Source organism: Molossus molossus, unplaced genomic scaffold (assembly GCF_014108415.1).
Source record: "Molossus molossus isolate mMolMol1 unplaced genomic scaffold, mMolMol1.p scaffold_m16_p_14, whole genome shotgun sequence".
Lineage (NCBI taxonomy): Eukaryota > Metazoa > Chordata > Mammalia > Chiroptera > Molossidae > Molossus > Molossus molossus.
In genome coordinates, this window is record NW_023425349.1 from 13,398,482 (window position 1) to 13,422,940 (window position 24,459).

General features: G+C 36.5%; 1 protein-coding gene across 1 annotated transcript in view; it reads left to right on the forward strand.

The window, feature by feature from the left end:
* MEGF9 (multiple EGF like domains 9) overlaps nucleotides 1-24,459 on the forward strand; it is an 87,869-nt gene that overhangs the window by 23,403 nt on the left and 40,007 nt on the right. The window contains exon 2 of the mRNA XM_036260804.1: nucleotides 17,217-17,418. Coding sequence (XP_036116697.1) covers nucleotides 17,217-17,418 — 202 coding nt within the window. The remainder of the gene's footprint in view (nucleotides 1-17,216; nucleotides 17,419-24,459) is intronic.

Below are 24,459 nucleotides of genomic sequence, written 5' to 3' on the forward strand. Positions count from 1 at the left end.
AGAATTTAACAAATGTTAGTTGTTAAAATCAGTTTTGAAATAGCAACTCATCTGTTTTCCAAACATTCAGGAAATTTTGTTAAAATGTATTTAAACCAACCTACCTTTTTCAAATTAATCTTGGTAAAGAGCTTTTGCTTAGCGTGCATATTTAAAGTCTGACTTCTTGTTCAGGGGATCAGTGAATGACCTTGCTATCACAAACAAAACCTGAGAAAATATGCCTGTGAAAGTAGTATAAAGACACTTAAAACTTTTTTATTATGGAAAAATTTGAAAATATATAAAAGTTAACAGAATAGTGTAATGACTTTTTTCATACCTATCACCTACCCAGACAACCATCATGGCCAATCCTGCCTCATCCATACCCTCATTCATTTACATGCCTCCTGTATTATTTTGAAATAAATTCCAGACATCTTATCATTTTGTCTATGAATATTTTATAATGTATTTCTAAGATACAAGGCTTCTCTTATTTTTCTTAAATAGCCATAATGCGTTATCATACTTAAAAAAAATTGAACAGTTTCTTATTATCATCAAATATAGAGTCAGCAAGATTGGGGGAAATTATTTTCTTAAAAAAAAACAACTAAATTTAGAGATTTGATTGATTATTTTTTGGGAGAGGTAATGAAAATTGGTAACTTTCGCCCTGGCCAGTTTGGCTCAGTGGTTAGAGCATCGGCCTGCGGTCTGGAGAGACCCGGGTTCGGTTCCCGCTAAGGGCATGTACCTTGGTTGCAGTTTGTCCCCGGCCCTGGCTGGTCGTGTGGGTGGCAGCCACTCGATGTGTCCCTTTCACGTCGATGTTTCTCTCTTTCTCTCTCTCTCTCCCTCCTACTCTGTGCAAAAAATGGAAAAATGCCCTCAGGTGAGGATAAAAAAAAAAAAGAAAATTGGTAACTTTCTTGTTGTTTCTGACATTGCTAAATACTTTATATAGCCCAACTGAGGATGAAAACTAGCAATATAAGGACTCCTTGAATTGTTTGGGTAGGATTGGTTACACTAGATTATTATCCAGTTTTTACATATAAGTAAACTGACTCAAAGAAATAATTTGTCAGTGGTCATATAAACTGCAAGCAACTTGTGCTGAAATTTATCATTGGAACCATGCTTATTCCATAAATATTTATTGAGTTCAAGAAACTTACTATTTATATATTTATTTATTTATTTATTTATTTATGTATGTATGTATGTATGTATGTATGTATGTATTTATTTATTTATGTATTTATTTATTTATTTATTTATTTTTATCCTCACCCGAGGATATTTTTCCATTTTTTGTACAGATAGAGTGGGAGGGAGAGAGAGGAAGGGAGAGAGAGAGAGAAACATCGACGTGAAGGGACACATCGAATGGCTGCCACCCGCACGACCAACCAGGGCCGGGGGCAAACTGCAACCGAAGTACGTGCCCTTAGCGGGAACTGAACCCCGGTCTCTCCGGACCGCAGGCCGACGCTCTAACTGCTGAGCCAAACTGGTCAGGGCTATATTTCTTTTTAAATGTCTGTGGCCCACATTATTTTTATAACAAGGACATCCTTCTCTTTGATCACCTAATTCCATCTTTTGTTGTCTTAGAATTTTCAAGTACTTTCTCCCTCCTCTGTCCTATCCTAATTTTAAGTTGGTATAGCGACTATAGGGTTAATACAGGGGAAATTTTGGCCTCCAGCAGAGGGGTCAGTTTCAACTATGAAAACAAGTCAGGCAAATGGTCTATTGCTAGTGGAACTTTTCATTATAAAAAGTTCTTTTCAAATTCCTGGATATTGGTTGCTTGGTCACTGAAGAGTCTGTACTACCATTCACTAGCACCCTGGGTGTTCCAGCAGACCTGGTTAGGAATGTACTGCTCATATTGAATGAGACAAAAGGATAGAGAAGCTGCCTCAAACATTGCATCACCCAAGTCAAACATTTCACATCTGTTATATAATCAATACAAAACATTAGTCTTTTAGAATATACCTTAACAAACAAATAATTTTATTTTGAGTGGTTCTATCTTTGATTACCACCACATATTTTTTAATATACACTTGATATATACAATATGAGTTCTAAAGAGCATTGATGAAAGCTCGTTGCTTTCTTGGCCTCTTTCAGTGAGTAATTGTTTTAATGTGTTAAGGTCTCATGTTGTCAACAAAATACCACAGGGTACCTACCTTTTTTATTACTATTTAAAAATTTTTAAGCCCTTGGACCTCATAATTTCCCCAAAATTTTGTATACCGTCCACTGAACAATTAGCAGAAATGATAGTGCTAATGAACTATGTCTTTGCTATTGGTTTAGTTATATATCTGGAATGTTTATTCCCCTGGGCTTTCCAACTGGGAGCTGGGCATAAACTCCTACTTTGGAAAATATCTGAGTGGGCAGACTCATTTTGCCACATTACCCTCATTGTCTGTCTTTGTTTATTCAGCTGAAAAGCTGTGTTTGTCTCTTACCCATGGATCTCAAGGTCTCAGAAGCTGTTAGAATGGGTAGAAAAATATTTTGGGAGGGGAAAGGATGAAAATTGTTATTAGATATTGACATAATATATAATGAAGATGCTCTCTTAGGGAATAGCATAATGACTTTAGGTGGTTATAAAGCACATCTATAATAACAGTTTTTTGGGGCTGGTTTTATTAAGGTCTTTGATTTTATACAGTTTCTTTATCTTCCAGATAAGAGACATTGATAATTCGTTGGCATATATGATTTGTTTTTGTTACAATAGAAAAACAAATTTTAAGGACATGAGTATACCACTTGGCCCAGGTAACAATAAATTTCCTGTGGTCTTAGTAATATATACATGCTCTTGGAGACTCCTAAAAGGTTTCATTGCTTTCATTCTTTCGCAGTCCATTCTTTGCACTTTAGAATTATCTTTCTAAATTGTAGATGTAATCATGTCATTCTCTCTTGTGTAAAATTCCTCCATAGCTACCCAACTGCCCTTGAGAATGTCCTTCACCTGTCACCACTCCTGCCTCTTATTCTATGCCGGAGCCAAAACGAACTTCACTCAGTTCTTTACGGTACTAGGCTCTGTCTTACCTCCATGTCATTCCACATGCTACTCCTTTGCATTTGAAATATTCTTTCCCTGTACTCTTAGCTTGGTGAAACTTCCTCATTCTTTGTGTGCCAGTTCAGATTTCTTCCTGGAAACTCTTAATTGTTTTCCCCTGTATAAACACACACCCCATGTTTTCCCAAAACGTTGTATGCATATTTCCATTTTAGTACTTATCACACTATATTGTTTCTTTTTCTCCTTGCTATGAGACTGTCAGCTGTTATGAGAGTAGGAACCCTGTGTTTATTTCACATTGTTGTGTTTCTAGCTTCTAGAAATTATACTACCTATTTTGGGTACAATACTAATTTATTGAATGATTGAATTAATAATCACGTGCTTGCCCTGGCCAGTTTGGCTCAACAGTTAGAGAGAGCACTGACCAATGGACCAAAGGGTCTTGGGTTCGATTCCCAGTCAAGGGCATGTGCCTGAGTTGCAGGTTTGATCCCCGGCCCTGGTGAGGGTCATGAGGGAGGCAACTAATCCATGTGTCTTTCTTACATCAATCGCTCTCTCTCTGTCTCTTTCTCTTTCCCTCCTTCCCCACCCCCATCTCTCCCTTCCACTCTATCTAAAAATCAATGGAAAAATATCCTTGGGTAAGGATTAATAACAACAAAAAAATTCACATTCTTTACCAAGAATCTTTTCTGTAATAACCTCAGAGAAAAAAATAGTGTTCTCTGTTTACATGTTCTCGGTATTTTTCTCCCCATCTTCTAGTCATATTCATTCACTCATTTATTTATTCATTCACTTGTTCAACAGAATCTTACTTTGAGCCTTTTAAACCTCTATACCTTGCCCAGACGCATGTGTAAAGAACACACAAAAGAAAAACACTTGAATATACTTATCATAGGCTTCCGTTGTCCATCCTATCTAATATTGCACTCCCCAACACACACATACGGTCCCTCCTCTTCCCCCACCCCATGTTTTCTTTCCCTGAATTTCTTTTCCTCTTTATCATTTAACTATCTCCTAACATACTAGATATTTAACTTGAGTCACTTATTGTATATCTCCCCCATGCTGAGATATAAGGGGCATGAGGGCATGAATTTTAGTGTATGTTATTTACTGCTGCATCCCCAGCACCTAATACAGTATGTGGCACATAGTAAGCCAATACATATTTGCTGAGTGGATGAATAAATCCATGGCCTTATATGTGGGTCTTTTTAAAATATATATATTTTTCTTTATTGATATATTAGAGAGACAGAGGAAGGGAGAGGGAGAGAGAGATGGAAACATCAATGAGAGAGAACATCGATTAGCCGCCTCCTGCATGCCCCCCATTGGGGATCAGGCCCACAACCTAGGCATGTGCCCTGATTGGGAATCAAACAGGCGACCTCTTAGTGCATGGGTTGATGCTCAACCACTGAGCCACACCGGCTGGGCTTGATGTGGATCTTTTTTGTTTTTAAACCTTTCAGTACACCTGATTCAGTTCTGCTTCCAGTACTGTGCTGTTTTTCTTTTTTGTCTTTCTTTCATTTTTCAGACTTTACATGTAGTCCTATTTTGAGGCTACAGTCTTGGATAGCCCAGACAGATATTCTGTTCATCCATTTTATTGCTTCAGGTAACTATCACTCAACTTAAGTCTGGCCTCTATATCATCTGACCTGGTATCTGAACCCCAAAGAGCTATGTATGTATTTTGGGGAGGGGTAAGGATGCATTCAGAAATAAGTCAGATGTAAAATCTGTTCTAGAATCTGGGTAGAACAGGTAGATAAATAACTATAGTACAAGGCTGAATAGGATATTTACTAATGAGAAATGTAAATGGGGAGAAACATCTTGTAAAAAATTATGAAATATATCAAGCTTTCAAAAGAAAGTAGTATAGAAAGTAATATAGTGACATTCACTGCATACCCATCTCTCAGCTTTGTAATATCTAAATTTTCTCCCACATTTGCTTTGGATTTTTTTTTTTTTTAAAATAAAATACCAGGTACGATTAATGCCTCAGTGTTCCTTTATTCAGTTTTCTTTCTTCCCTATTCAGATGTAACCTCTATTAGGAAGTTGGTCCTGTGCATTTATTTATTTATTTATTTATTTTTAAATTAATTTCTTTTTGTTACAGATGTTTCTCCTTTTTTCCCCATTGACATCCTCCTCCCTGCTCCCACTGCCCCCTTCACAGTAGGTCCTATTCATTTAAAAATGTTCCCATAAAAACTCCTTTTTCCCTCCCCACTCTAATCCCTCTTAATTACCTCTACTCTCTCTATTTGTTTTTTTAATTTGACTCATTTAGATACCTCATATAAGTGGAATCATGTAGTATGCGTCTTTTTGTCACTGGCTGATTTCATTTAACAATGACTTCAAGAGTCATCCATGTTGTAGATGTGGCAGAATTTCCTTGCTTTTTAAGGCTGAATAATATTATATTTAAGTGTATCTCACATTTTGTGTGTTCATTCGTCTGTTGATGGGCATTTGGGTTGCATTCACATCTTGGTTGTTATTTTATTTTATTTTTTTTTAATCCTCACCCGAGGACATTTTTCCATTTTTTGTTCAGATAGAGCGGGAGGGAGAGAGAGGAAGAGAGAGAGAGCAACATCGATGTGAAGGGATGCATCGAGGGGCTGCCACCCGCACGACCAACCAGGGCTGGGGACAAACTGCAACCGAGGTACATGCCCTTAGCGGGAACCGAACCCAGGTCTCTCTGTACTGCAGGCCGAAGCTCTAACTGCTGAGCCAAACCGGCCAGGGCACATCTTGGTTGTTATGAATAATGCAGCTCTGGGTCATATGGTAGTTCTATTCTTAACTTTTTGAGGAACCTCTAAACTGTTTTCCACAGCAGTCGCACCATTTTATTTTTTAATTATTATTTTTATTTATTTTTTAAAATTAATATATTTGTATTTATTAATTTGTTTTTGTTACAGATGTTTCTCATTTTTCCCCCACTGACAGCCTCCTCCCCTTCCCCCCCGACCCCATCCCCAGCTTTGCTGTCTATATTCATTGGTCATAGATACATGCATGTAAGTTCTGTGGTTTATCCCCCACCCCAACTCCCCCTCCTCTGAGACTTGTCAGTCTGTACCCCACCTCTATGTCTCTGGGTTAATTTTGTTCAGCAGTTTGTTTAGTTCATTATATTCCACAAATAAGTGAGATCATGTGATATTTGTTTTTCTCTGCTTGGCTTGTTTCGCTTAGCAGAATACTCTTCAGGTCCTTTCATGCCATCTCAAAGGATAAGAAATCTTGCTTTCTTACAGCTGCATAGTATTTCATTGTGTACATGTACCATGGCTTTTTAATCCACTTGTCTACTGATGGACACTTGGGTTGTTTCCAGATCTTAGCTATTGTAAATAGTGCTGCTATGAACATAGGGGTACATATATTCTTTCTGATTGGTGTTTCAGGTTTCTTAGGGTATATTCCTAGAAGTGGGATCACTGGGTCAAATGGAAGTTCAATTTTTAACTTTCTGAGGTAACACCATAGTGTTTTCCACAATGGTTGTACCAGTCTGCATTTCCACCAGCAGTGTACTAGAGTCCCCTTTTCTCCACACCCTTGCCAACACTTGTTATTTGATGATTTGTTGATGGCGGCCATTCTGACAGATGTGAGGTGATACCTCATAGTTGTTTTAATTTGCATCTCTCTGATGATTAGTGACATTGAGCATTTCTTCATATGTCTCTTGGCCATTTGTATGTCCTTTAGAAAAGGTGTCTATTTAGTTCCTCTGCCCATTTTTTAATTGGGTTCTTTGTCTTCCTTTGGTTGAGTTGTATGAGCACTCTATATGTTTTGGAAATTAACCCCTTATTTGATGCATTATTGGCGATTATGGTCTCCCATACAGTGGGATCCCTTTCCATTTTGATGGTTGTTTCTTTTGCTGTGCAGAAGCTTTTTAGTTTGATGTAGTCCCATGTGTTCATTTTTTCCCTTGTTTCTCAGTTGCACCATTTTATAGTCCTATCAACAATGTGGTGATAGGTTTTAATGTGGTGAGTGGGATATATGAAATCAGAAGTGAAGTAGGAAGAAGAGGTAAATTTCACTAATGTGGAGATAAATTTCACTTAGCCAGAGTGTGTTTATGTTAGATATTTTAGTTAACTATTGTTTGCTTCTCTAAGACTGACAAGAAAAAAATCCTGCGATGCCCTAAATTACATTACAGCAGGCAGGAGGGTGGAAGGAAGAGATGTTAATCAGTTAACAACTACAGGGCAAAACTGACAAAAGACTGCTTACATTCCTGAATATATGTTGAAACTTCGAATTAACTGCCAGGTGGCTATTTTCCATCATTATCTAAAGAGAATAGCCAAGCGACTCTGCTTCTTGCTTATACATGAACTTTCTGGACTGCTGCCCACAACCAGTCTTGAAGAACAAACACTTCTTCCCCACAGACTTTGTACCTATCTTAGAAATAGCCCCACCTTACCTTTCCCCGCTCCCTTTAACTACAGCCAATGTTAATTCTTTCAAAGCAACTTATATCTGTCTTCCCCAAACTGTGTGCATGAAAGAGCCTCATCAACTCCACGTCAGTAGACATATTTGTCTTTTCCACCTAGCCCTGCTGCTGGTGGTTCAGATCGCATGTGTTAGGACCAGGTTCTTTTCTGCTGTTATTTGGCTCAATAAATCCTTTCTTTCAGAAAAGCTTTTAGCTATGGAAATTTTTTTTTTTTTTTTTTGAACAGACTATTACTTCAGGAGTGGAGGAGGGAGCCAAATTTTTTTTTTTTGATTTATTAATTTTTATTTTATTTTTGTGGATACTTAATGAGTATGTGTGTGTTTGTGTGTGTATATACATACATACATATATATACATACATACATATATATACATTCATATGTATGTATATATATGTACGTATTTGAGGTACCATTGATTTATAATAATATGTAAGTTTCTGGTAACAACATTATAATTTGGTATTTCTATATATTATAGTGTGCTCACCACCAAAAGTCTAGTGTCTGTCTATCACCATACATTTGACCCCCTTTACCCACTTGGCCTTCCCCTCATCCACCTTCCCCTCTGGTAACCACCAATCTATTGTCTGTTTCTATGAGTTTTTATTTTGTTTGGTCACCGTTTTCTTTTTGTCTGTTTTGTTTTCTTTTATATTCCACATATAAGTGAAATCGTATGGCTTTTGTCCTTTTTCTGTCTGACTTACCTCACTTAGCAAGGTCCTCAAGGTCCATCCATGTTGTCACAAACGGCAATATTTCATCTTGTTTGTGGCTGAGTAGTATTCCATTGTATATATACCACATCTTTATCCATTCATCCATAGATGGACCCTTAGGTTGTTTTCATAGCTTGGCTATTGTGAATAATGCTGCAGTGAACATAGGGGTGCATTGTCTTTTTAAATTAGCGTTTTTGTATTCTTCAGATAAATACCCAGTGGAATAACTGTATCATATGGTAGTTCTATTCTTAATTTGTTGAGAAACTTCTATCCTGTTTTGCATAGTGGTTACAACCATTTTACAATCCCAGTGACAATGTGTTGATAGTTTTTAATAGTACAGAAAGTAATTAATGGGATATATGAAATCAGAAGTGAAGTAGGAGGAACAGGTAAATCCCACTAGTTTGGAGACAAATTTCACATAGCCAGAATGTGTTTCCCTTAGATATTTTAGCTAACATTGCTTGCTTCTCCAAGACTATTACTTCAGGAATGGAGGTGGGAGACAAATTATTTCTTTTTTTAATTTGATTTATTATTGACCACTGGTCCTTGAGAATTTCTGAGATTGTTAACTTGCAGTAGTACCTTAGCAATTATTTGGGAAAGTTTGAAGGTTGTCTTTTGTATTGTTTGTAAACTTGAACAAGGTCTTTAACATCTTGGTGCTACCAAATTCTTATTTTAAAAAATGCAGCCTCCTGCCCTGGCTGGTTTGGCTCAGTGGTAGAGCATCTGCCCGAGGACCAGTGAGTCTTGGGTTCAGTTCTAGCCAAGGGCTACCTTGGTTGCAGTTTGTCCCTGGCCCTGGCCGGGTCATGCGGCAGGCAACCAGTCGATGTGTCCCTTTCACGTTGATGTTTCTCTCTCTCTTCCTTTCTCTCCCTCTCTCTCCCTCCCACTCTGTCTGAAGATAAATATCCTTGGGTGAGGATTAAAAAAATAATAGTAGTTAAAAATGCAACCTCCCATTTATGTTTAGGCCACTTATGACTATTTTGGTTTTCTTTTAGGGATTGTGTGTGTGTGTGTGTGTGTGTGTGTGTGTAGAGGGATGATTAAATTCCTCTAATTGTACAAGATTAGGAATGAGCAGTGGAGTTGGAAGAGGGGTTTCTTTTCTCTCGTGTCCTTATTTTTTAATTTGAGGTGTTATCCAAATGCTTAGTCATGATGATAAAGCAAAGAACTTCACAGCTTGCAGTGTAGAACAATGTTTATACTGTATAAGTGACTGATAATAGTGAAGAGTGGCAGGAGAGTGGGAAGAATGTGTCTACATATTTTGAGAAGTAAGAGGATTAGATAGGGAACACAAAGTAAGATAGCCCACTTCCAGTTCTAAAAGAAGCAAGTACTTCTTTTAAGTGTCCTTTGGAATAATGAAAGGCTCACCTATTTTACTTGGCTCTTAACTTCAGATCTATTAAACTTTTAGCACTGCAAACAACTGAAGACAGGTATATTTTCCACCTTGCAGTGTTTATTTATTCAAAAAGCAGACTTAATTTCACTGTATAATATACAGACAGGTATCTGTATGTCTGTAGAAGCAAATCTTTACTAGTGACACTGCCCAAATTCAGATTTTCCTGTTTTAACTATTGCTATAACAGTTGATAAATCTGTCACCTCCAATTTCAGCCTGAATCCTTCCTTCAAGCTGCTGCTAAGGGTAATCTATTCCCAGATGGATACTTTATGACCATCTGACCTTGGGGAAATTACTTAATTTCTCTGTGCCTCCATTTCCTTATTTTATCCCTTCTATCACCTGTATCTACCTTATTGGTTCTTTGAAAGTTTTTAATGTTCATGCATATAAGGTACATAAAACAGTGCCTTGCATGTAATAAGTAAATAAATAATTGAGCAAATAATAAATAGTAGTAGAGCTAAATACTGTTGGCATTATTATTATTGCTATTGAAACCTAATTCTGGCCACATCATTACTTTGCTCAAGAATCTTCCATATTTCCCTTTGCTACAGCAAACTTTTTGGGTACATCAGAATCACATTTGAAGCTTGTAAAAAAAAAAAAAATGCAGCTCTGGCTAGTATGGCTTAGTGGTTAGAGCATCGGCCCTCGGACCAAAGAGTCATGACTTTGATTCCTGCCAAAGACATGTACCTCAGTTGTGTTTTGTCCCCCGCCCCATTGAGAGTCATGTGGGAGGCAACCAATCTATGTGTCTAGTCTCTCTCACATTGATGTCTCTCTCTCTCTCTCTCTCTCTCTCTCTCTTCCTCCATTTCTCCCTCCTGCTCTGTCTGAAGATAAATGGAAAAATATCCTCAGGTGAGGATTTAAAAAAAAGCATATTCCTACCCTTGCCGGTGTGACTCAATTAGTTGGGTGTCGGGTGTCGGGTGTCGTCCTGTGAAGCAAAGGATTGATGGTCCTGTTCTTGGTCAAGGCATGTACCTGGGTTGCAGGTTTGATCTCCAGCCCTGGTTAGGGAGCATGTGGGAGGCAACTAACCCCACATCAGTGTTTCTCTCTCTCTCTCTCCCTCCTTCCCTTCCACTCTCTCTAAAAATCAGTGGGGGAAAAAATATCCTCGGGTGAAGATTAACAACAAAAAAAGAATTGGCTAGGATAAATGTTAAACTATAATACATGAGACCAACTTTACCTTTTTTGAAAATTAGGAAACAGTTTCTAGGTTACATCACTGGGCGTCTGAGGATAGTTTTTTTTAATTGACCTTTCAGCTTGTTATCTATGAACTCCTTTTCTCTGAATTAATTTTCCAGGTATTACAATGAGCAAATACATAGTTCTAGCCTTTAAGTTTCTCAGCTGTGCTCTGTAAACACAGACGCTGAGGCAAATCTAGTCCCAACCTCAAAAACAATCAGCAGTACTTGAAACTGAAGTTCTCTTTTTCTTCCATTTTCTGTTCTATTGCTACAAAATTAAAGCATTAATTAATTTACTTAGGGTAATTTTCTTTAGTGCATTCAGAAATCTCTGATGATCCCTTTTAGTTCTCAATTTTTAAAATCTGTAGTAACATTTAAGGATGCTGCTTTGCTCAAAAGTTTGCTTATAATAAAAAGTTAAGGTGGGAAAAGAGAAGGTCCTGTCCTAGGTATTTTCTTTGCCTGTCGTCTCTAATTCTTAGAACACCCTCCTATGTTAGGTTTCATTATCCCAATTATATGAATTTGGACATTTTATATTTCATAATATTATAATAGCTAAAGTTAATTGAACACATGTGAGACACTATTTTATGAAGTTTTTACAAAGAGGGTGTGAAATTTAAGATCAAAGCACTTATAAACATTGGTTTCAGTATTTAAATCTAGGCCCCTTGACCTCATAGACTGGAGGTAGATTTTAAGTTGTTCAAATTCATTTTCTGTATTTGCTTCCCTTCCCCCTTCATGTCCCCTTGAACTCAAGGGTACTGTGAAAAATGCTATAAATAAAAAAGCTCATGTAGCTTCAAAGTTTGATAGAATAGTTTTCATTTTAAGCCATATAGTCAGTATTTGGTTAATTTTTTAAAATTTAATTTTTTAATTACACTTTACAATCAATATTATTTTGGATTAGTTTCAGGTGTACAATTAATTTTTTTAGTGCATCCTAAATTTGATAGGGACCTGACAGAATAAAATGCCCTTTCAAAAAGTAAGCAGTGAACTCTTATTAAATGGCAAAATTAGCCCTGGCCGGTTTGGCTCAGCGGTTAGAGCGTCGGCCTGCGGTCCAGAGAGACCTGGGTTCGGTTCCCACTAAGGGCACGTACCTCGGTTGCAGTTTTTCCCCTGGCCCTGGTTGTGCGGGTGGCAGCTACTCGATGTGTCCCTTTCACATCGATGTTTCCTCTCTCTCTCCCTCCCTCCCACTCTATCTGAACAAAATATATATATATAAAAAAAGTCCTCGGGTGACGATAAAAATAAATAAATAAAATAAATAAATAAATAAATAAATAAAAGTTTGATGCAGAGAGAAGCCTACCAGGTATATGAAAGGTCCAGAAATGGTCTTTAGTATGTTCAAGGAGATCATGTCTTCCGAGGACTGGTATTTATGAGTGAGGTAGGGTGGGGGGTACTTATGGGATTTATAAACAAAAATACTAATTTTTTAAAAGTGCTTAAAATTTTTATCTCTTGGCCCTTGGTAAGGAAAGTTTGAAAAAGTGCAGTGTTTGATTTAAATGCAAGGATTACTTTGAAAACTTTTACATCAAAATCATCCCATAAGTTCAAGTTCTCAGATAAAAACACAAATTTGTTGTCTCTACTTTGGGCTTTTATATGACTATTTTTAAACAGTTTGGCACAGGATTTTAATTTCTTATTGTTCTTCATTGATCAAATCACCGTGTTTTGTTGCTCTTCAGAAGCCAAACAAAAAGAAAAACATCACCAAAGTTTACATCTCTCTGCTAACATTAACCTTCTTCTCTGTTTCTCTGTAGAGTTTTCTAAGAGTTGTAGGGCATTAAAAGGAAACCTGCTACTGAAATGACGGAGAGTTTATTACACATTTACTCTTAGGTAACCAAATGAGCTTTTGCCATTTTATTCAGACTTATCTGTGATTACCTTTTTCGGTCCTCTTTATATTATTTCATTCCCATTATCATCCATTAGTCATGTTACAGACTCTTTTGTGCTGCTTTGGTGTCTATGATTCTCCCTCACTAAAAAATCAGTACTTCATCTATTTTCTTTCAACTACTTCTATCAATCGAAATTTTCTTTCTTTTCATTTTGCCAGCCTCTAGTAAATTGCATTGTTTCTGTATTAACTTCTGTCTAATTCCATATGAATTTCAATAACTGTGAAGGCTCTTAGATTTTATTCTAACAAGCCAGCAGGTTTTCCTGATACAACTAAATGGATGTTCATGGTTCTTTACGTTTATTACTATTGCTCATACTATTTATTAAACTTGAATAATTTCATTTGAGTTCAATCACTGGGATGGGGCCTTGGATTCCAAGTTCCAAACAGGAAAGATGCACATGTTCCCGGGCTTTGCTTCAGCTTCCTTTCCTTTGGTTAATTTGGAGAGGAATGTTAACATGATAGTGTATTTTGTTGTTGTTAATCCTCACCCAATGCTATTTTTCCATTGGTTTTTAGATAGAGTGGAAAGGAGGAAGGGAGAGAGAGAGAGAGAGAGAGAGAGAGAGAGAGAGAGAGAGAGAGAGAGAAAGAAAGAGAGAAAGAAACAGCAATGTGAGAGAGACACATCAGTTGATTGCCTCCTGCATGACCCCAACCAGGGCTGGGATTAAACCCAAAATCCAGGTATGTGCCCTTGACTGGGAATCAAACCTGTGACCCTTCAGTCCTCCAGCCGACGCTTGACCCAGCCATGGCATGATAGTATATTTTTGTGTTGATACATCGGTCCCCTTTCTGGCACTTGGGTGGTCTGTCTTGCTGAAATATTTGTCATTCACCTCACTACTGTTAGGATGATTAGTACCAATAAATGCTCTTTTTCATTCTTTCTGAAACCACATCCTAAACTTTTCTGTTTTTGTCATTGTATTTATAGGAACCCATATTGGTATTGTATAATAGAGCCAGGCATATATGGGATGCCATTTTATTATCTACTTAGATGGCCCACAACTTTATATTTAAATGCAATGATTATTTTGGATACTTTTACATCAAAATTATCCCATAAGTTCAAGTTCCTAGAGAAAAACATGAATTTATTGTCTTCTCTTTGGGGCTTTATATTTCTATTTTCAAACAATTTAAAAACTGCCATGGTAATAACTATAATCCTGAGCTTTCAGTCTTGTCCACAGGGTATAATATAACAAAGCTATATGGCCTATAAATCTGATATCTGAATTGTGTTTATGTTACTTTATTAGGTATCCCTTTCTACCAGCAATTGTATTAATTATTGCAGTACTCCAAATACTTCCAGCTTATATGTCAGTGCTAAGTGTTATAGATACTATTTTATGCCCTTTTTACATATGAGAAAAGAAAGACACAGGGTTAGCTAATTTACCTAAAGTTAGTAAGTAAGAGAACTAGATTTAAACCTGCAGCTTCTGTCTCTACAATCCATGCTCATAACTACTTAACTTGACTGCCTCTTCACATTATTGTCATATGAGTGTTATAAGTAGTAGATGTTACAGGTTCACACTAAAGGCAACAGAGTTAGAGTTTATGGAGGAGTAAATTCAGTTGATTCTTGAAATAGGGGATAGGTTTGAATATGAGGAGAGAAGAGAAAGACATGGAAATAGGGAACAGACAGACAAACCTCAGAGGGAAGAGGGGTGGGGGAGTGGGAAGAGATAAACCGAAGAACTGATATGCATATATGCATAACCAATGGACACAGACAACAGTGTGGTGAACATGGAGGGGGGGAGGGCATGTGGTGTCAATGGGGAAAAAGGAGGGACATTTGTAATACTTTCAACAATAAAGATAAATTTTAAAACGAGTAACAGAATGAACAAAGGTTCAGAGATGGGACTAGAAAGAATATATTTGGGGTAATGAAGAGTTTGAATTAGCTCTATAGAAATAACTAATGAACTTGGTTAGTATTGAAGGTTTATCCATTAAAACTTTACTGAAAAAAAAAACCCTTAGTTTTGTTTTAGAGTTCTTAGATTGAGTTCTTCTAAAAAATACTACTAATCTTATTCATTGGGAATACTGATTTAAGTTTCATTAGTAAGGAAATAATAGAATAAAATTCTCAGTCTTTTTCTCTTTTTAATTCTTACTCGCGATATGTTTTTATTGATTTTAGATAGAGAAGAAGGGAAGGGGGTGGGGTTAGGAGGGTGTGAGGAGAGAAAAAGTGAGAGATGAGAGAGAAACATCAATCTGTTGCCTCTCCTACATGACTCGACCAGGATTAAACCCAAAACCTGAGTTATGTGTCCTGACTGGGAATGGAACCTGCTACCCTTTGGTCCACAGGACGATACTCCAACCAATTGAGCCACACCTGCCAGTGCAAAATTCTCAGTCTGTAATATAGAGTTTTTAAATTAGTTCTTTTTTTTTTTTTTAGTTAGTTTTTCTCCCACTAGTGTAATTTGGTTAGGTAACTTGTGGTGAAATTGGTCCAGCAGGAGGAATTTGGATGTATGTTGAAATTCTGCCATATTTTGGAAGAAAAATGTTATTTTAAGCATTCTGGTCATTTTTGGTGGAGTGAAGGTCTTGCCATGAAGTTGTCATTGGCAGGTTTACAGACCACTAAACATGGCTTCCTTATTTACAAAAACCACACACACACACACACACACACACACACCCACACGCACACAGGCACACAGTAGAAATCGTGAAAACATGTAACTGTGTCAAAGAAATGTCATGCTTACACAGCTAATAAAAATAAGATTATTGATTGAGATGGGAAGCTGATTCCTTTCTAAAGTTTGGGGCTGAAGAAATCTGAGCTCTCCTCTAGGTCTTGTAATTAACTCACCACTTAAGCTTGACATATACATAAAATACTCACCCATATATATTTTATTCATTTGGTAAATTTACAAATTAGAAGAGGTGGGAAGAGCAGGGAGATAAGCTGACAAACACTAACGATTAGAAACTGAAGAAATGTGGGAGGTATAGAGTTGACCAAGTGGGAATATCTTTGTGTAATCCTTTGTTTGACTTGTGTGAGAATAAGCTGCTTCTGATGACATAAAATTTTTGAAGGTTAATTTTCTTTTCTAGAATAGAGAAACAAACTCCTTTATAGCTTCCTATTTAAGACTTGGGATTTGCAGTTATCTAGTAACTTTAAAGAAATCATCAAAAATTACAATAAAGATTGTTTTTCCTAAGCTAAACTTTTATCAGAATAATGCAATTTTGTATAGTGCCTTATCTATTCAGAAGTATAATTTGTATCATAGATTTCTCTGGGCTTTTTAAACCAGGGTTCATAGCTGTTTTGGAACGGAGGATATTCCTAAAATATGTGCAAGGTTTTATTTTTATCTGCAGTTCATTTTAACTACCAGTTTTTGTACATGTTCGCAAAGTCCCATGTTAATACTGTGTCATACTATGCTGAAAATGCTTTCTTACTGATAAAATGAGTATAAATAATAGCACAAACCAAATCCTAACTGACCTTTAAATGTATCTGACTTAAAAGGCTGAAGTCAAGGACTTCTAAATATTTTTATGTAAAGAACTATTTGAGATGTATCTAAAGAAAATGTTTATTTTTCAAATCTTTTAATTTGGGAGAGAGATTCAAATTGTGATTGGTTTTAACTCAATCAAATTGTGATTGGTTTTCAGGATGACCCTGAAAACTTGCTCATCTGGAATTTATCTTACCGTTTCCTCACTTTAAAGTTTCAATACTCTATTAATTTCTTCCTGGGAAGAACATATTAACTCATGATTTCAGCTGGAGCATACTTTTGTCTGACCTATATCAGTTACTATAGTTAACCATTGGAGTCTTAGGCTTTTGCAGCTACACAATGGGATTATTTATTATTTAACATGTTGTCACTTCCAACATGTGCTCTCAGTATCATGTAGATAAGCATAGGCCCTGCCCTTGGAGATTTACAATCTGGAAAAACTAATAATATACAGACCTACACACTTTGGATTGTAAGGTCAAAGAGCTAGAAAGTGAAGAGTACTAGAAAGGAAGTTATTTTATAATTATGAATGATACATAGTTTCATGTACTTTACTGTATATATTTCCCACTTTAAATAAACTAAGTAGAATAGAAAGTGAATTTGAACTAGAATTAATTTTATCCATCTTTATAGTTGTCATTAACATTGATTAAGAAAAATAGAGTTTATTTTATTAAGAAAGCATTAAATCTTAGTTAATAATGTCTCTTTCCTTTTCTTCTTTGCAGAATATGTGTGTAACTGCTCTGTGTTCGGAAGCCTGGATGTGAATCGCTGCAACCAGACCACAGGGCAGTGCGAATGTCAGCCAGGTTATCAGGGGCTTCACTGTGAAACCTGCAAGGAGGGCTTTTACCTGAATCATACTTCTGGGCTCTGTCTACCATGTGAATGTAGTCCACATGGAGCCCTCAGCATACTCTGCAATAGGTAAGTAGCAGAGGGTAGAGGCACAGTTAATTTTATTTGATAAAAAATAAGGCTTCTGCTCCCAAGGACCAGACAGGTTTAAATGAAGAGAGAGAGGGGTCATAGACTTACAAAATATTTCATATACTTGTATTACCTCATTTTATATATATATATAAATATATATATGAGATATATATATATATGATATATATATATAATGTCATATTTAATGTTAAGATTACAAAGCTTCTAATTTATAGATTTAGTCCTTCAGAAGCACCTGGGTTACCAATTTTGCTTTGTGATTGTTTCTCTAAATTTTATGGGAAAAAAATTATTGAGAAAGCAAATCTGCTTTCTGGAAGCAATAAATTCCAGGCATTTCCTGGAAACAGTTCTGTTTATTAACATACTATTGGAATTTCAAGAAATGTATTCTTTTTTTTTAATTTAATTTTTATTTATTTTTTTATCCAAGAACATTTTTCCATTTTTTGTTCAGATAGAGTGGGAGGGAGAGAGGGAGAGAGAGAGAGAGAAACATCGACGTGAAAGGGACACATCAAGGGGCTGCCTCCCACATGACCAGGGCTGGGAACAAACAGCAACCGAGGCATGTGGCCTTAGCGGGAACCGAACCTGGGTCTCTCTGGGCTGCAGGCCGACGCTCTAACCGCTGAGCCAAACCGGCCAGGGCAAGAAATGTATTCTTTGATTTATTTTTTCTCTTATCAAAACTCTAGAACCTTTTTTTTTTTGCACATCTAAGGCTAAAACTTAATAATATATTAATTTCTTTAACTAATGGGAAAAAGACTGGTTTCACTCTATGTACCAGTGCATTTTTGGGGACCAAAACTAGATTAAAATTAACTTTTAAATATTATGTTATTTGGAGGTGACTTAATCTAGTAGACCAAATCTGAGGATTTGCCTTCTCCTACACTGAAAATAATTATTCTTTGACCTTGTATGAGACATGTAGCTTTTTGTGGACCCCAAGTCAAAAAGCTGAAGAGACACTGTTATGTAAAGAAGAGAATACAAGCTTTAGAATCAATCTAACCTGGGTATGGATCCAAGATCTGCTGCCACTTAGGAGCTATATTTTTTGTTTTTATCCTCACGTGAGGAGATTTTTCCATTTTTTCAGATAGAATAGGAGGGGGAGAGAGAGAGAGAGAAATATCGATGTGAAAGGGACACATCGAGTGGCTGCCACCCGCACAACCCAACCAGGGCCAGGGACAAACTGCAACCAAGGTACATGCCCTTAGCGGGAACCGAACCCCAGTCTCTCTGGACTGCAGGCTGACGCTCTAACCGCTGAGCCAAACTGGCCAGGGCTGGAGTTGTGTGTTTTTTTGCAAGTTATTTCATTTCTCTGAGCCTCAGTTTGTTCTCAAAGTTGTTGTGAAGATTAAATGAGTAGAATATATATAAAATTCCTAGCACACATCACTTCATAGATTCTGGTTTGTTTTAATTTCAGAGGAATATTGTTGACCTAATGAGGGAATATTTTTAAAACACTTTTAGTTCCATGGCAGAAAGGGTTCTTCATACTAAGTAGTAAATACTTTGTATGCTTTATAAATTATAGTGTACTATTATGTAATATTGTGCCATATTATACTTCAAAGTATAGAAGTGGACTTAAGAAGTTTATAATTTCAAGTGCAACAATAATATATTTATGACGCTTGTTATGTTACAGTTATTTGCCTTAATCCTCATGACAGCTTCTTTTTATGTATGTTATTAGATCACAAAGATTGTAAGTGGCAGAGAAAGAATTCCAAATTAGGTCTTCCAACTCCAACTCCAGTGTCCTTATCACCATGCCATATGGCTTTTATAATGAGAAAACTGTTAATTACTCTGTTGAAGTTGAGTACATGGTTGTTGCTCACCATTGCTTCCTTTACTCCCCAAAATATGCCTACACAATATAACACAAGTTATATTCAGAATGTTCACATTTCTCACCATTTTAAAAAATGAAATTTGTTCATTCTGGTATCTGATGGTATATTCACTACTACTATTGGAATAAGATTCTGTAAACACATTTGCCTTGAGTACTTCTGAAGAGATAGAAAAGTGTTTATTTCTAAGCCTGTACTTAAAAGAAGTCCTTAGGAGGAAGACATGGGAGCTCTAAATCTAGCTCAAAGCACTACATTTCTTTACTGCCAGAAAGGAAGTTAAATTGCCCTGAGGCTGGAGCAGTGGTTCTCAACCTTCCTAACACCACGACCCTTTAATACAATTCCTCATATTGTGGTGACCCCCAACCATAAAATTATTTTCGTTGCTACTTCATAACTGTAATTTTGCTACTGTTATGTCTTAGGCGACCCCTGTGAAAGGGTTGTTCGACCCCCGAAGGGGTTGCGACCCACAGGTTGAGAACCGCTGCGCTAGAGGAACAGAAAGGGGAAGTTGCAGGACTATGTGCTTTGGCAAGAACATATGGTAAACTATGAGGAAACTCCTCTCTAAGTTGTGCTCTGCTATAAATTACATATAGGTGAGTTAAAGGAGAAAGGAAATTGTAGGCAAGTAGTGTAAGGTGGAGTAGAAAGGAAGTGGAATCTGTAATTAGTAGATTTTGATCCCATTCTTGCTTTAGCCACTTACTAACTATATAACCTTGATTAAGATGTTTGACCTCGCCCTGGCTGGTTTGGCTCAGCGGTTAGAGCGTCGGCCTGCGGTCCAGAGAGACCCGGGTTCGGTTCCCGCTAAGGGCACGTACCTCGGTTGCAGTTTGTCCCCGGCCCTGGTTGGTCGTGCGGGTGGCAGCCACTCGATGTGTCCCTTTCACATCGATGTTTCTCTCTCTCTCTCTTCCTCTCTCTCCCTCCCACTCTATCTGTACAAAAAATGGAAAAATGTCCTCGGATGAGGATTAAAAAAAAAAAAAAAAAAAAGATGTTTGACCTCTTTGAACCTCAGTGTTTTCATCTGTAAAATTAGATTAATGTATGTAACATAAAGGATTTTTGTAAGATATGTGTGTGTGTGTGTATGTGTGTGTGTGTGTGTATCCACTTATATTGCAACTGGCACACAGATTCAGCTCTATAACTACCTAGGAGTTGACTCTGTTTTTTTAAAAAGTAAGGAATAAAATTGGTGATTTATAAATGAGGAGAATTAAGTCAACCAGACTTGGCTATGAGTAAAGATTGAGGTATTTGTTTTTGTTGGTAGGTTAAAGAAGAAATTGTTCAATCTAATGGATAGATTTTATTTCATTTTCATAAAGAAACCTAATAAACTTTTTAAAATTGGCCATTCTATATTTTAGAATAATAATAATAGCTAAAATTAATTGAACACATGCTAGGCACTATCCCAAGACCTTTGCATGTAGTAGTAATTAATTTACTTCTCATAGTAGCCATATCAGATTGACATTATTATTATTATTATTATTATCATTATCATCATCATCATCATCATCATCATCATCATCATCATTTGCACAGGGAAAAAAGTTATGTTAGGTAATTTGCCTAACTTAGAAGGTAATAGCCAGTAAGCAGAAGAGTTGGGATTGAAACATTTGCAATCTAGATCTAGAATATGTAATCTTATTCACTATGTTGGAACAGCCTTTTAAAAAATCTCTTTGTGTTGAATCTGTTTTAATAAAAAGAAGTGAGGAATAGGATTGGTGACTCATAAAAGAGGACTAAAAACTTTGGACTGAAAACAATATTGCTTTTGCTCTTTAAAAGAAATGTGTAATTTATGCAAGACTAATAAAGGACACAAAGCTACTAAAAATCAATGCAGAACAGGGCTAACTTTCCTTTTTTTTCCTTTATTGATTTTTAGAGAGAGAGAGAGAGAAATAGAAACATTGATAAGAGAGAACATCGATTGGCCGCCTCCTGCATGTCCCCCACTAGGGATCCGGCCCACAACCCGGGCATGTGCCCTGACCGGGAATTGAACTGGTGACCTCTTGGTGCATGGGTTGACACTCAACCACTGAGCCACACTGGCCGGGCAGGGCTAACTTTCTAAGTAGAATAGTTTATAGAGTGGGAAAAGAACAGGAATAAGCTGAAGTAATAAAGAAAGGCTTTCAAGAGAACATGGGAACTAAGATGTATCTTCCAAGTTATGGTTTGGGAAGTTAGAGAGATAAGAAGATGACTGTATCAAGAGAAAAAAATGCGAATTCAAATGAATTTTATAAGATTATACTGTGAGATGAAAATGATCTGATCTCCTAACACCCACTCAAATTCTTTTCTGTTTTAAATTCCCTGTTTTCTTTTTAAAAATAAATAAAAGTAGAAAAGTGGACTCAACTCTGACTGATTCTCTCATAAATTTAATACCCATAGAACGAACAGCTGGCTTTTAAAAAATTCATCTCCATGTTCTTTATGCCCATATATTTCAGTGGGAGTTGTCCCAGTGAGCGTAGAATTTGGCTACAAGAGCCAGATGTGGGTTGAGCAATGTCTTTGTGTGTAAAAAACAAAGTTCTTTATGTTCTGACAGCTGGTCACCCCCTCACATCACCACTGGTGTTCTAATCTGTTTAACTGGGACAGAGTTGGTTTACAGTATCTTACATTTTCATTTTTTCTTTTGGAATTCATTTATATTGTTTTACTGATTTACATTTAGACATATGCTTAATAAACAAATGAAGAAATCACATAGCATTTTATCTCAGAGTAGTATGCCTAGTGAGAGCCTGAGTCTCTTAATACAGATCTTAAAATATTTGAAGGCTGATTTAATATCTAGGCAATTATATACATGTTTGAGATTTTAAAAATGTACGTTAGTATACAATGTGTATCATTTTAGACTGTAAGCAAAGAAATTCTGTAGTGGTGCAATATTCTTTTCATAAAATCTGTGGTTGCTGCTATATAGTATATTTTGAAATATTTACTACTTTGCACTTTTAATTATGGGACTGTGACCTAGGACATAGGACAAAATTTTACGCATGAAGTAAACTTACGCTGAAATAAATGTCAAATAGAAAGATGACTAAACTTCCAAGGCTCATATTCACATGAGACTCTGAAAATCATCTCTTGTGTAATAATTGGGAGTAATAGCTGCTTGTGTAAACTCTTATTATTACTTTGCCTGTAATTCTGAGAGATCAAGAAAACGTTCTTTGATCACTAGGTACAATTAATAATTGAGGAAAGTTTTGTCATTTTATTCTCTCTTTCCATTTAATACAGACATTGCATGTACCAGTTATGTGTCCAAAGACATTATCCCTGTGCTGAAGACACTTAATGTCAGAGGAAAGATAGAACTGCAAACAAAATATAAATATTCTTAAAGTACATAAGCAATTCGGAGGTCTTGAGAGAGGAAGTTGCATATAAATTAAGACTTGAAGAATGAGTAGAAGTTTGTATGAAAGAATTAAGGCATCTTTAGTACATTGTAAGAAGCTCACTATTTCTTGAAGGCAAGGAACACTTGGTAATGGTGGAGAGAAGGAGTTGAAGGAGAGTGGGGAATGCTAAACGATGAGACTTTTCTATTTGTTTACTGTTGTATTTCTAACACCTAGAACAATGTCTGGCACAAAGTAGACTCAGTAAATACTTGATGAATGAACAGAGTGAATGAATAAAGAATAAATAAAGTGAGGACATGAAGGGCCTGCTATACCATGCAAGTTATTTTATCCAGTGAAGAATATTAGTAAGAGTGACATCAGATTTGCTTTTTAGAAAAATTACTCTGTTAGAAGTCTGGTGGATAGAGAGAGTGAGCTCAAGCAAAACCAGCAAGAAGGCTATTATTTAACAATCCAAGCAAGGGAGGTTAAAGGCCTGATGTAGGCATTGACATTGGCATTGGCAATGGTGCTGAAGAGCAGACAACCAGTGTAAGAAATATTTGGAAGATGAAATCTACAAGACTTGATAGTTGATGTATGTATAGAATAAGAGAGAGACAGAGAAATAATTCTCAAGTTTCTTTCTGACTTGGGCACATGAGTGAAGAGATATTCCATTAACTGGATAAAGAATATAGGTAGAAAAGCAAGTTGAAGGGACATGATGATAGGTTTCAAACATGCTCATTTTGAAATGACTGTAGGACATTCAGATAGAGATGTCTGATAGACCGTTGTATATACATGGTATACCAAAGTCAAGAAATCTTAACTAGCATTTTTCATGCTGTTTTAGAGGAAAACAGAACAAAGCCTCATAACTTAAATTTTAAAATAACTTTATTCTATACCTCTATTATTATTCTTGCAATCATACCAATCTCTAGTTTAAATTACCTTTTTTGCGGGGGTACACTTTAATATTTTTTTTCTTGAAGGTAGAATTTTAAAAGGTAGCCATCTTGGTTAAAAGCAGCTAATTGACTCAGCCTGTCCTATCATGGTTCATTTGTTTCAATAAATGTTTGTACAGTACCAAATAGTTTATGTCTTAGAAGATACATTTAAATTTTTTTTCTTTATTGATTTTAGAAAGAGAGGAAGGGAGAGAGAGAGAGAGATAGAAACATCGATGAGACAGAACATCGATTGGCCACCTCCTGCATGCCCCCCATTGGGGATTGGGCCCACAACCTGGGCATGTGCCCTGACCATGAATTGAACCGGTGACCTCTTGGTGCATGGGTCAATTGGCTCAACCACTGAGCCACACTGGCCAGGCTTAGGAGATATTTTAAGCGCATTGTACCAAATATCATGTTAAATGTATAGTAAAACAAATTATACTACAAATTGAATGTTAAAATATGGTGGACAGGGGCTTATTTAGAAAAAGGCACTGAGTGCATTGAGGTTTAAATGTTCATCGTGCTATTATAGTTTGGAAAGCTCTGTGTGTTTTTCAGTGCGTGTCTATCTTAAATTCTCCACTTAATACAGGCCATGTTCTGCCCTCCTGGTCTTCTAATTATTAGCTAGATATCAACTTTAGTCAAATGAATGAAAAAAAAAAATTCCCCCATCAGCTCTCCGTGACCTTTATGCAAGTTAACATGTCTTAGTAAATTGACGTAGTTGCTGTTTATCAAATG